Here is a 13,585-nt window from a genome sequence, read left to right on the forward strand (position 1 = left end):
TTTTCAAGGCACTCACATCGCATCGAATGGCAGTAAGAGGAACTGTCCAATAAGTTATTATTCTGTCTCGTTCTTTATAGTGCCAGTATTGTGAATGCCACGCTTAGCAACACTGACACTCAATCTCAATCGTCCTTTATGCAACCCACCTCTGGGCCAAAGAGAAGAAATATGCTGCAATTTCTTGTTTAGAAGCCATTTCATTTAAATGCAAACAAAAGCTTTAAAGTGCAGGGTCAACAGAATTCAAACATCTAATCTCACGGGCTTAGTACCTTCCAACCGAACAGGAGTGACAAAAAGGGAAGCGGTGCTGGGCGCCTTCGGACCGACCTCTTCCCCTGCTTTCCCCGTGAAGGGAACAGAAATTCTACAAGATCCCGCCCACCCCACCCGGGCCTTGGAATGTCACGTGTGCAGGAAATGAGGGCGCTGGTGTCCCTCTCGTCACCATCAGGGCACTTGTCTGCTTGAGAAATGGTCCATCCTCACTGCCATGGGACCTGGGATTTTCGTGGTGGGGTGAGAACAAGGGAGAGAAAGAGAGAGAGAGAGAGAGAAGCTGGCAAGCCAGAAGAAGCCTGGGAGAACCTGACTGGTTTCTTCCTTTCTGTGTCCCTGCAGCCCACCACTACCGACCCCCAAAAGGTACCCTCAGCCCGTGTTAGCCTGTCCTATGGCAAATGGCTGGCTAAGACGGCATCCCAGGGTACACCTCCATCTGAAGGCGTCTGCTGGGAACGCAGTTTTAGAACCCTCCGGGGCCATTCCCCAGGGGTAGCCCTCCAAAGCTCCCGTTTCTCTGGCAGTGTGCAGAGTTTGGAGGACCCTCTCCCCCACCACGCCACGTTCACCCCTGTTATGAATGGGAAGGCTGAAATCAACACAGAAAAGGCCCCCCCATTTCTCAGGACATCATCAGTGCGACATCTCCACTCCAAATCGGAAACAAAGTGCTACAACTTTAAGATTGTTATCCGCTGTACATCCACTCCCCGCCCCGCCCCACCCCCACCCCCCAAAAAAACAAAAAAAATGCATGCCACTTTTTATTTCAGGACCAAAAAAAAGGGGGGGAGGGGAGGTTGATGTAAAAAAAGTAAACAACTTTAAAAGTCATTTAAGTGTTGGCTTCTTCACAAGAAATTACACATGCTTAGCTTAAAATTTCCACACAAAAAAAAGCAGCGCCCTCCCTCCCAAATTATAATTTAAAAAGCTAGGCTTCCCCCTTTACATTGCTTGCGAGTCATTGCTCAGGCTTCTACTGGGTTTTTTTTTTTTTTTTTAAATTTTTAAATGAAGAAGGGATGGATACCCAACAAAATCTTTCAAAAAAGGAACTCAAACAGGAAGAATCATAATTAAAAAAAAAAAGTACCTGCACATGCAAAAAAAAAATTACAAAACCCAATAAATACAGAAATTATTGCACAGTTAAAAAGGCTCCACAAGTTTGACTGCCTTCACCACCCTCGGGGTTCCTAGGACTTCGCAGACACAGGTTTAGGTTGGAGAGCCGCTCCCCGGGGGGGCCGGGGGCGGGGACCCCCCCAGGGACACGCGGGGGTGCCCGGTGGCGGTGACACGGAGGCAAGTGTCAGGTCAGCATTCTGTCGCTTGGCAACGGTTCCACTGGTTCCACTGTACAAGGTGCGGGGTGGGGGGAGGGGAGCCCTCCCCCGCCCGGCCTGCGCACGCGCACGCACTGACGCACGCACGCACTCACGCATGCGCACACAAGCGCGCTTAGCTCCTCTCGGCCTGCTCGATCTTGACGTCGTTGGTCAGCAGGTGCTCGCCGTGCCACTTCTTCATGTGTTTCTCCAGGGTGCTGTAGACGCTGAAGGGCATCTGGCAGATGTCGCAGCGGTACACCTCCTTGCCGATCTGCCCGTGCGTCTTCATGTGGCGCGTGAGCTTGCTGCTCTGCGCGCACGCGTAGTTGCACAGCTCGCACTTGTAAGGCCGCTCGCCGGTGTGGCTGCGCCGGTGCACCGTGAGGTTGCTGCAGTTCTTGAACACCTTGCCGCAGTACTCGCACGTGTCGCTGCGCCGGCCCTCCTTGGAGCTCGGCCGGCCGGGCCCGGGCCCGCCCAGGTGCGGCGTGCTGCCGCCGCTGGCCGTGCCGCTGCGCCCGGACAGCCCGCCGTCCAGCAGGTCGCCGGGCGGCGTGGAGAAGCGCAGGCTGCCGTTCTCGGACGAGTGCTCGGACGACGTGGCGAAGGGCGACTGGCGCGCGTCCGTGAAGCCCAGGAAGGGGTCCTTCATGAAGTGGCGCGACGCCGCGTAGCCCACGAGCCACTGCGAGTACACGTTCTCGGAGGGGATGAGCGCGGCGGGCGGCAGCTCCAGGTCCTTCTCCACCTTGATGCGCTTGGCCGCGGCGCCGTGCAGCCCCGGGCTGGGCAGCGGCAGCGGCGGCGGCTTGCGCGGGAACAGGCCCGGGAAGGGCTCGGCGCCGCCGCCCGGCACGAAGCCGCCGCCGCCCACGCCGCGCCCGTTCACCGCGCCCCCGGGGCCCCCCGCGTCCCCGCAGCCGCCCGCGTCGTCGTCGTCGTCCTCGTCGCCCGGGTCGCCCGCCGCCGCCGCGCGCTTCAGGAAGCCGCCGCGCTTGGGTTTGTCGGCCAGCAGGTCGCCGTAGGGCGGCGGCAGCGCGCCCAGGCCCGCGTTCTCCATGACCTTGCCCAGCACCAGCGCCTTCTCGTCGGCCAGCGCCTTGGCCGCGCCGCCCAGGCCGCCCAGGCCGCCGGGCACCCCGGCCACCAGCCCGCCGCCGCCGCCGCCGTTCTCCCGGTGGCTGCGGCTCAGCTCCGAGTCCATGCTGAAGCTCGACTCGGGCCGGCTCTCGTTCTCCAGCAGCAGCTCCTCCTCCTCCTCCTCTTCCTCCTCCTCCTCCTCCTCCTCGGGATCGTGGCCCAGCGACGACGACGGGTCGCTGCCGTGGTGGTGGCGGAAGTCGCCGCCGCCGCCGCCCGCCTGGAGGCCCTCGCCGCCGCCGCCGGCCAGCTCGCTGGTGCCGGGCTCCGGGGAGCTGGCGGCCGACAGCCCGTCGTCGGAGCGGCCGCCGGCCAGCGAGCCCGCCTTGTGCAGGTGCGTCTTCATGTGGCGCTTGAGCTTGCTGGCCTGCGAGCACGCGTGGTCGCACAGCTGGCACTTGTAGGGCTTCTCGCCCGTGTGGCTGCGCCGGTGCACGATCAGGTTGCTCTGGAACTTGAAGGTCTTGCCGCAGAACTCGCACGACTTGCTCTTGGCGTGCGGCGGCTGCAGCGGCGGCGGCGTGCCGGCGCCGGGGGGCATGGGCGGCAGCGGCGGCGTGCTCAGGAACGGGGACTTGGGGCCGGGCTGGAAGGGGTTCAGGAGCCGGTGCATGGGGTTCCCGCGGCCCGGGGACACCGGCGGCGGCGGCGGAGGCGGCGGCGTGGAGCTGTTGCCCGCCAGCTCGCGGAGCCGCCGCGAGAAGTCCATGGCGGGCGAGTCGATGGCCATGGGGTTGAGGCGCATGACTCGGTCGAAGGCACTGGGGTGCTGGGCCACCAGCCCCATCTCCTCGGCGGCGCTGAGGCGGTGCGGGTCCAGCGGGTGGCGCGGCGGCGGCGGGCTGAAGAGCGGCGGCGTGCCGGGCAGGCGGCCGTCGGGGCCGAAGCCCGGGTGGTCCCGCAGCAGCGGGCCCGCCATGCGCAGCAGGCTGAAGGGGCTGCTGTCGCCCAGGAAGTTCATGAGCGGCGACTGCGCCACGGCCTCGGGCCCCAGCGGCGGCGGGATGGTGAGGCGCGGCGTGAGCGAGCTGCTGGCCGGCCCGGGCTCCAGGTAGATGCGGAAGCCGTGCGTGTTCTGCGCGTGCTGCAGCAGGAACCACGCGCTGGTGAAGGGCTGCTTGCATGTTGTGCAAATGTAGCTGGAGGGCTCGTCTTTACCTGCGGAGACACACGGACAGAGAGGCAGAGAAGAAAGAGAGCGTGAGATGCTACCGCGGGGCTGCTGACCCACCTGGAGGCGCTCTGTGGGAGGCCCGCCCGCAGGGTGGCCATCCTTGGGCCAGGCCCTAGGTGTCCCCGGCCGGCTGGGGGCTGGAAAGCCCGCTGTGTGGGCAGGCGGCCTGGCAGAGCCCGGACCAGCCTCGGGACCTCGGCCAATCCAATCCCATCGGCCTCGGTTTGTGCCCCTAAAGAAGAGGCTTCCTTCATCGTTATTCGCGTCCGCTCAGAAGCCAGGTGAGATGTGGGCGAGCATGCCCGACTCCAACAACGGGGATGACGTCAAGGTGGGACTGCACAAAGGTGCCCTGCCCGTGCTGGCAACCCTCCCGAGGGGGTGGGGGTGTCAGCCAAGGCCTGACGGACCCTGAGACCCCAGTCACTGTCGTGGGGGCTGCCCTAGGCACTGTGGGATGTTCAGCAGCATCCCTGGCCTCTACACCCGCTGCCCACCCCACCCCCACCCCAGTCACTGAGATAAAACATTTCTCCAGGCATCGCCAACTGTCCCCTGGGGGGGCAAAACTGAACTCCCCTCCCCTCTTTGAGAACCACTGATGAGGCAATATTTGCTCTAAGGAATTTCTAAGAAGGCAAGTCAGACGGAATCACCTTGCAAAGACTTTTTTTTTTTTTAGGAGAAATGGCTGCATTGTTTAGGATTTTAACTCCAGGAAATTCTAGGGTTTCATATATCAGCATTGGCGCAGAAAGCATGATCACATGTCAATGTGGACATGCAGGCGCAGAAGGAATTAGCATGTTATGATTCTGCCCCTCCGTGGCCTCACACACACTCTGACCATAACCACTGCGTGGGGTCGGCTTCCACAGACCCCCCGGCAGGGGGAGGGGGCCGCTGGCCTCCATGAAGTCCTTTGCCAGAAGGTTAACCGAATGGAAGAGCATCAGGCCCACCTCAGCTGCCGGGACCAATGGCGACAAGCGAGGGTTTGCTACACACGGGCTCCAGGGGAGAAGGGCAGCCTTGGGCACAGACTGTCACAGGCACGGATGGCACTGAGCCCGAGTGGGGCGTCTCGTCCGTCACAGGGGCAGGCACGGAGCTGAGCGTTCCGCCCAGAGCCCGTCCAGTGGCCGCCCCCCTCCACCTGCAGGTGAGGCCCCGCCGGTGCTGCTGCCCCCCACACGGTCAGCGCGGGCAGGCCCTGCCTCCGCCACCAGACCGCCCGCTGGCCCGGGGGAACGGGGAGCAGGACATCACCACGGCCGCGACCCGGAAGAACCCCTTTTGTTCTCCCCGCCTGCCCCGTACCTGGGACACCCGCACGCTGAGGAAGCACGGGAACCACGCTGGTGACCATAGCCCGTGTTATTGATGGGAGGTACAGCGGGGTGCCCGGGGAAGAAGCCAGCCCCCTCCTCCCTCGCCGCTTGCCCTGGTCCATGGAAGGCCTTCTGAAATCCTGTACAGAGATTCAGCTTCTGTTTTCCACCCAGGAATTATATTTCTGGGGCCTGCACCCTCAGCAGTCAAAACCAAGGGACGGTGGGTTCGGCTTGATGACCCCCCGGTGGGGGCCAGAGCCTCCGGAGCCACGGAGGGCGTGCGATGTCACCGAACAGCAGGCCGGCCGGGCGCAGGGGGTCCATTCTGCCAGCCACACAGCCGGCGGAGCCAGGACCCCACCCCGGCCAGCGAGGCCAGCTTGGCGGGGGTGCTGTCCTGCGGGATCATCTCACTCTCATCTCCTCTGTCGTGTCTGCGCGTGTGGTGGTGAGGAGACGGCTGGCTGCCTCAGGCCCACACTCTGGGGCCCCAGGAGAATCTGCCCACCCGGGGAAGCGGTGGGGGGGGGGCGGGGGGGACCTTTCCAAGGCCCCAGGGAGCAGCACCCCCTTTCTGCATGCCACTCCGCTAGACAAAGTGCCGCTTTCTCGGAGGCACCGTCTCCCAGCCTCGCTCTCCATGGGGGACAGAACTCGCTGCCTCCTGCAGACTCACGGAGACCAGGCCAGAGGCCGTATTCATAGAGTCTCCCTCCAACCCTCCTCTGGAGCAGGATAAATAAGGGATGACTAAGAAGCAGATCCATGGAAGTCCCTTTCTGGCACAGGGGCTAAGAGCACAAGTGAAGGGCCACACCCACAGGTCACAGGGCTTCCAGTTAAAGGGGCCTGCACCTGGGCGTCTGCCATGCCTCGAGGCACAGCCCCAGCGGACGCCTCCCTCTCCCCACTCTCCCTTTCATCATCTTCATTCCCATGGGCACCTCCAGGGCGTTCCCATTTCCTGCTCTGACAGCCACGGATTTTCTAGAAAGTTCTAAGTCAGAACTCTGAGGCAAACTCTGCAGCCGAAATGGCCGATTAAAACATTTTTTTTTAATAAATAAACTCAAAATGGCAGCTGCTGGGGAACGTGCAGCCACATGTCCCAAAAGGCTCAGACGGCTGGTTCCACTCCTGGCTTCGCAGCAGGGGGAAGGCCCTGTAAACCTCTGACTGGGCGCGGCCGGGAGGAAGCTACCTGCCTGATGCACCCTCCGGTGTGTCCCTCCCATCGGGTTTCTGGGCCCCTCGTCACTCCGGGGTGAGCGCTCTCCCTGCACCGGGAACGGCTCAGCTTCCCGGACCCCCCTCCTCCGCGGGCAACCCTCACCCAGGCGGGCGCTGGCCTTCCGGGACCCGACAGCTTCCGACGTTAAACGCTCCGGCCCTCTCAGGCCTGCCTGACCACTCTCCCCACTTCCTGTTGTAAGAAAACGTTCATTTTCATGTTCCCACCTCATGCAGAGCTCCTGCCTACAATCGCCTTGAGCCCTGGGCGCTCACACTCAAGAACTAGACAGTGGCTGAAACCGGTGTGGCTCAGTGGATAGAGCATCGGTCTGTGGACTGAAAGGTCCCAGGTTTGATTCCGGTCAAGGGCATGTACCTGGGTTGCGGGCACATCTCCAATGGGGGGCGTGCAGGAGGCAGCTGATCAATGACTCTCTCTCACCGATGTTTTAACTCTATCCCTCTCCCTTCCTCTCTGTAAAATCCAATAAAATACGTTTTTTTTTAAAAAAAAAAAAAAAAAGAACTGAACAATGTCAGAAAGTCTTTGAGAGCCACACGGAGCACTTTTCTGTCCAGAACCTCGCGGCACACACAGTCACGGAGGCTCCTTCGCATACGCAGCAGAGGGCCCTGGGGGAGAGGGCTGCCCCTTCCCCCTCGGGGACCAGAGGTTCCCTCGCCGGCACCCTGTCCTGAGCTCAGGGCCCCCTGCCCGGAGGTGGACTGGAGCCTCCACAGGGGAGGACCCCACCAGAGGCCCAGACAGGACCCGCCTCCCACCGGGCCGCTGAGGTTCCAGCTGCCGGGCCGGTGCTGGACCGTTTAGAAGTGACTCTCGCAGCAGCGTGAGGCTGGGCCTGCAGCCCTGGACACGCCAGCGGGCCTGGGAGTGCGGCCTCGGGCTTGGCGGCCAGAGCCCCGGCCCGCCTCTTTCCCTGCTTCCCTCCCTCCTCCTTCCTCCCACATTGTGAAGGCCCACGCTGGGTCCTCTTCGCTCTGCGGGCTCTAAAGGGAGCCCCCGTGTCTTTCTCAAGTTCAGAGTCCTCCGTGACCTCTCAGCGATGAGCTGGCAGTGTGGGTTCACGCCTCTGCCTGGACCCTCCAGCACAGTGAAGTCAGCCAGGGCCTTAAGCGCGCTGAGCCTCCATTTCCTCATCAGGAGAATGGGAACCACACACCTGGGGGGAGGGGCCAAGCTGGACCCGGTCCGGGGACACACCCTAGAGAAGTCCCCGCTGCCATGCAGATGTTCGGGTTTGGGGCTTTGCATGATTTGTGTATTGTTGTTTTTTGTTTATTTTGTTAATCCTCACCTGAGGGTATCTTTTTCCATTGCTTTTCAGAGAGAATGTAAGGGTGGGAGGAAGGGGAAGGAAGAGAGAGAGAGGGAGGGAGGGAGGGAGTGAGAGGGAGAGAAACATTGATGTGAGAGACATATCAATTGGCTGCCTCCCTTTGGTGCGTGGGCCAGTGATCTAACCACTGGACATACTGGCCAGGGCTCGTTTGTTATTGTCCATCTTGGACCCGGCACTGGGTGTTTCTGGACTGCCTCTCAGACCCGGCACTGGGTGTTTCTGGACTGTAGCCCTGGCAGGAATAAAACACGGGAGGGATCCTCATGCGCTCACCTAATGTACGGGGGCTCCCAGGGAAGCCAAAACTGGCAAATGTTGAGGAAACATCGTTTTTTATTATGATGCTTGGGAACAGACCCCCAACTGGACTCCTGCAAAGAAACGCTCCTCTCCCTCTGCTGTTAAAGTTTTATATAAATTGCTTTCAAGTGAGGACGGGAGAGGGAAAGAGAAATAGAAGCATTAATAATGAGAGAATCACTGATCGGCTGCCTCCTGCATGCCCCTCACTGGGGATAGAGCCTGCAACCCTGGTATGCATGTGCCCTGGACCGGAATCAAACCAGCGGCCCTTCCACAGGCCAACGCTCTATCCACTGAGCCACACCGGCTAGGACTGTGGTTGGCAAAACCATTAGTCAACGGAGCCAAATATCTATCAACAGCACAATGATTGAAATTCCTTTGGAGAGCCACATTTTTTAAACCTAAACTTCTTCTAACGCCGTTTCTTCAACATAGACTCGCCCTGGCCGTGGTATTTTGTGGAAGAGCCACACGCAAGGGGCCAAAGAGCCGCATGTGGCTCGTGAGCCGCGGTCTAGGGAATCTCTGACCATTGCTGCTTGTCCTGGATGTGTCCCACCCAGGGCGGCCTGACGGAGGTGGCCCTGGGGACAAGGCCTCGTCCCAGCAGGAAAATGAGCCATCGTTACCTCCTCACCACAAGCCGGGCTGGCTAAGAGCAGTCAGCCTCACACGGGCTCCCAAGAACCCCGAGGTCAGAACCGTCAGCAGCACCATTCCACAGATGAGCAGCCGAGGGCGGGAGGGGGACTCGGCTGCTGAGCCAGCTGTGCCGCTGAGCGTTCTGTAACACCCGACAGTCTGGTCAGGAGAAGCAGTGGGCAGGCCGGGGGTCCCCCGAGCCCGCGGCCTGGTGGCCTATGACTAAGGTGACCAGACATCCCGCTTTTGGCGGGACAGTCCCGATTTTTAACAATTTGTCCCGCGTCCCGCAACGTTTTTAAAAAGTCCTGATTTTTGTGAGGACTTTTTTTTTTTTTTTTTAACAATTTGAATTTTTATTTGTTCATTTCTGTTTGTTGTTTTTTTTAATATATTTTATTGATTTTTCACAGAGAGGAAGGGAGAGGGATAGATAGTTAGAAACATCAATGAGAGAGAATCATTGACCAGCTGCCTCCTGCACAACCCCCCACTGGGAATGTGCCCGCAACCAAGGTACATGCCCTTGACCGGAATCGAACCTGGGACCCTTCAGTCCGCAGACCGACGCTCTATCCACTGAGCCAAACCAGTTTTGGCTGTGGGGACTTTTTTAAAACACCACGGGAAGCGGGACAAATTGTTAAAAATCGGGACTGTCCCGCCAAAAGCGGGACGCCCGGTCACCCTACCTATGACACAGCTGCGTGCACCGCGGCATCGGACCTCTGCCTCCAGGCCAGGCGCTAACAAGAACGTGGAGACGGGATGCTTTAGGCTAGAACGTCCATGACGCGGTGACATCGCGCTGATGACGTCACAGACAAGCAATCGCTGACCCTGGCGGGTGGGTGCTGGGGCTGGGGACATGGGGGCAGCACCACCACACGAACACACACCGTCCCTGGTGAAGACGGGCTGAGCCAGCCTCGGCCGACAGGGCCCACGCCCCTCCCCCCGTGCCCGTGGCAGACATTGCCAATCGCTGGGAGGAAGCATGCCAGGGCTTGGCAGGATTCGGAGGGTCCGGACCTGCCCTGGGCCCCCTCTGACCTGCATCACCCCACTCTGTCCTCAGGGTCACTCGTCACGCTGTGAGCACTTACGGCAGCCATAAAGGACACTCGGAGGCCCTACGTACACTGCTCAAGGCCGCCAGATGGGTCCCAGGTTATTTATTAAAATGTCCTGTCCGGGCTGGATTCCAGCTCCCTGCGGACGGGTCGATCAGGTCTTGTCCCCTGCTGAGACGCGGGCCACCAGCACGTCCTTCAGAGCTGTCAGTGGCCGGTGTGAGGGTGTGTCCCTGCTGCTGAGGTCATCGCCATCGGGTTGAGGTCACCTGCCCCGGTCTGGTGAACCGGCCCGGCTGTGGTCTGCCTGCCCGGCGAGGCCGGCTCCAGCTCAGCCCTCCACGCACGGCCCCCTTCCCGGGCACGCCGGGCGCGGGCCCCACGGGGCACACCCACGCTCTTCGCCGGCTGCATGCCCGCCACCTGAGCATGCCGGGATCCCGGGTGACTCCACACAGACCCGACACCAGGCCACCGCCGGTGCCCATCTCGCAGCTGCCCTGGGCAGAGGAGGGAGCAGGCCAGCGATTGGCCCTCATCACAGAGCAAATGGCCCTGCTCCCCTGGAGGGAGCCTGGGCACTCCGCCTTCGGGATGCAGCCAGACTCCCTGCCCATCCCTGCCCGGCCAGCCCCACTCCTGCCCTCATCTGGGGGCTGTGCCCTTCCAACGCCTGGACACCTGCCTTTCCTACCCCCCCAAACATCTCCTCCCCTCCCCCAAACATCTCCTCCCCTCCCCCAAACACCTCCTCCCTCCCCCAAACACCTCCTCCCCTCCCCCAAACATCTCCCCTCCCCCAAACATCTCCTCCCTCCCCCAAACATCTCCTCCCTCCCCCAAACATCTCCCCTCCCCCAAACATCTCCTCCCTCCCCCAAACATCTCCTCCCCTCCCCCAAACATCTCCTCCCCTCCCCCAAACATCTCCCTCCCCCAAACATCTCCCCTCCCCCAAACACCTCCTCCCCTCCCCCAAACATCTCCCCTCCCCAAACATCTCCTCCTCCCCCAAACATCTCCTCCCCTCCCCCAAACATCTCCCCTCCCCCAAACATCTCCTCCCTCCCCCAAACATCTCCTCCCCTCCCCCAAACATCTCCTCCCTCCCCCAAACATCTCCTCCCTCCCCCAAACATCTCCTCCCCTCCCCCAAACATCTCCTCCCCTCCCCCAAACATCTCCCCTCCCCCAAACATCTCCCCTCCCCCAAACATCTCCCCCCTCCCCCAAACATCTCCTCCCTCCCCCAAACATCTCCTCCCCTCCCCAAACATCTCCTCCCTCCCCCAAACATCTCCTCCCTCCCCCAAACATCTCCTCCCTCCCCCCAAACATCTCCTCCCTCCCCCAAACATCTCCTCCCCCAAACATCTCCCCCCTCCCCCAAACATCTCCCCCCTCCCCCGAAACATCTCCCCCCTCCCCCAAACATCTCCTCCTCCCTCCCCAAACATCTCCTCCCTCCCCCAAACATCTCCCCCCTCCCCCCAAACATCTTCCCCCTCCCCCAAACATCTCCCCCTCCCCCAAACATCTCTCCCTCCCCCCAAACATCTCCCCCCTCCCCCAAACATCTCCTCCCCTCCCCCAAACATCTCCCCTCCCCCAAACATCTCCCCTCCCCCAAACATCTCCTCCCCTCCCCCAAACATCTCCCTCCCCCCAAACATCTCCCCTCCCCCAAACATCTCCCCCCCCTCCCCCAAACATCTCCCCCCTCCCCCAAACATCTCCTCCCTCCCCCAAACATCTCCCCCCTCCCCCAAACATCTCCTCCCTCCCCCAAACATCTCCTCCCCTCCCCCAAACATCTCCTCCCCTCCCCCAAACATCTCCCCTCCCCCAAACATCTCCCCTCCCCCAAACATCTCCCCCCTCCCCCAAACATCTACCCCCTCCCCCAAACATCTCCCCCCTCCCCCCAAACATCTCCTCCCTCCCCCAAACATCTCCTCCCTCCCCCCAAACATCTCCTCCCTCCCCCAACATCTCCCTCCCCTCCCCCCAACATCTCCCTCCCCTCCCCCAAACATCTCCCCACCCCCAACATCTCCCCCCCCCAAACATCTCCCCACCCCCAAACATCTCCCCCCTCTCCCCCAACATCTCCTCCCTCCCCAAACATCTCCCCCCCTCCCCCAAACATCTCCTCCCCTCCCCCAAACATCTCCTCCTCCCCCAAACATCTCCTCCCCTCCCCCAAACATCTCCTCCTCCCCCAAACATCTACCCCCCCAAACATCTCCTCCCCTCCCCAAACTCTCCTCCCTCCCCCCCAAACATCTCCTCCCTCCCCCCAAACATCTCCCCCCACCCCCAAACATCTCCCCTCCCCCCAAACATCTCCTCCCCTCCCCCAAACATCTCCTCCCTCCCCCAAACATCCCTCCCACCCCCAAACATCTCCTCCCCTCCCCAAACATCTCCTCCCCTCCCCCAAACATCTCCTCCCCTCCCCCAAACATCTCCTCCCTCCCCCAAACATCTCCTCCCCCCAAACATCTCCCCTCCCCCAAACATCTCTCCCCTCCCCAAACATCTCCTCTCCCCCAAACATCTCCCTCCCACATCTCCTCCCTCCCCCAAACATCTCCTCCCCTCCCCCAAACATCTCCCCTCCCCCAAACATCTCCTCCCCTCCCCCAAACATCTCCCCCTCCCCCAAACATCTCCTCCCCTCCCCCAAACATCTCCCTCCCCCAAACATCTCCCCCTCCCCCAAACATCTCCCCCCCTCCCCCAAACATCTCCTCCCCTCCCCCAAACATCCCCTCCCCTCCCCCAAACATCTCCTCCCTCCCCCAAACATCTCCCTCCCTCCCCCAAACATCTCCTCCCTCCCCCAAACATCTCCTCCCTCCCCCAAACATCTCCTCCCTCCCCCAAACATCTCCTCCCCTCCCCCAAACATCTCCTCCCTCCCCCAAACATCTCCCCCTCCCCCAAACATCTCCTCCCTCCCCCAAACATCTCCCCCTCCCCCAAACATCTCCTCCCCTCCCCCAAACATCTCCCCCTCCCCCAAACATCTCCTCCCTCCCCCCAAACATCTCCTCCCTCCCCCAAACATCTCCCTCCCTCCCCCAAACATCTCTCCCTCCCCCAAACATCTCCCCCTCCCCCAAACATCTCCTCCCTCCCCCAAACATCTCCTCCCCTCCCCCAAACATCTCCTCCCTCCCCCAAACATCTCCTCCCTCCCCCAAACATCTCCTCCCTCCCCCAAACATCTCCCCTCCCCCAAACATCTCCCCTCCCCCAAACATCTCCTCCCCTCCCCCAAACATCTCCCCCTCCCCCCAAACCATCTCCTCCCTCCCCCAAACATCTCCTCCCCTCCCCCAAACATCTCCTCCCTCCCCCAAACATCTCCTCCCTCCCCCAAACATCTCCTCCCTCCCCCAAACATCTCCCCTCCCCCAAACATCTCCTCCCTCCCCCAAACATCTCCCCTCCCCCCTCCCCTCCCAAACATCTCCCCCCTCCCCCAAACATCTCCTCCCTCCCCCAAACATCTCCTCCCTCCCCCCAAACATCTCCTCCCCTCCCCCAAACATCTCCTCCCTCCCCCAAACATCTCCTCCCCTCCCCCAAACATCTCCTCCCTCCCCCAAACATCTCCTCCTCCCCAAACATCTCCTCACCTCCCCCAAACATCTCCCCTCCCCCAAACATCTCCTCCCCTCCCCCAAACATCTCC

The 13,585-nt window shown here is 61.2% G+C and overlaps 1 protein-coding gene across 4 annotated transcripts in view; it reads right to left on the reverse strand.

The window, feature by feature from the left end:
- Window positions 1-398: 398 nt before the first annotated feature.
- BCL11B (BCL11 transcription factor B) overlaps window positions 399-13,585 on the reverse strand; it is a 95,314-nt gene continuing 82,127 nt past the window's right edge. For 2 of the 4 annotated variants that reach the window (XM_084885731.1, XM_084885732.1), the window contains exon 2: window positions 399-3,917. In XM_084885731.1, the coding sequence (XP_084741857.1) occupies window positions 1,601-3,883 (2,283 nt within the window). In that variant the 5' untranslated portion in view covers window positions 3,884-3,917 and the 3' untranslated portion in view covers window positions 399-1,600. The remainder of the gene's footprint in view (window positions 3,918-13,585) is intronic. The other 2 variants (XM_084885730.1, XM_084885729.1) reach the window with 1 other exon arrangement.

Source organism: Pipistrellus hanaki, assembly GCF_964339955.1.
Source record: "Pipistrellus hanaki genome assembly, chromosome: 1".
Taxonomy (NCBI): Eukaryota; Metazoa; Chordata; class Mammalia; order Chiroptera; family Vespertilionidae; genus Pipistrellus; species Pipistrellus hanaki.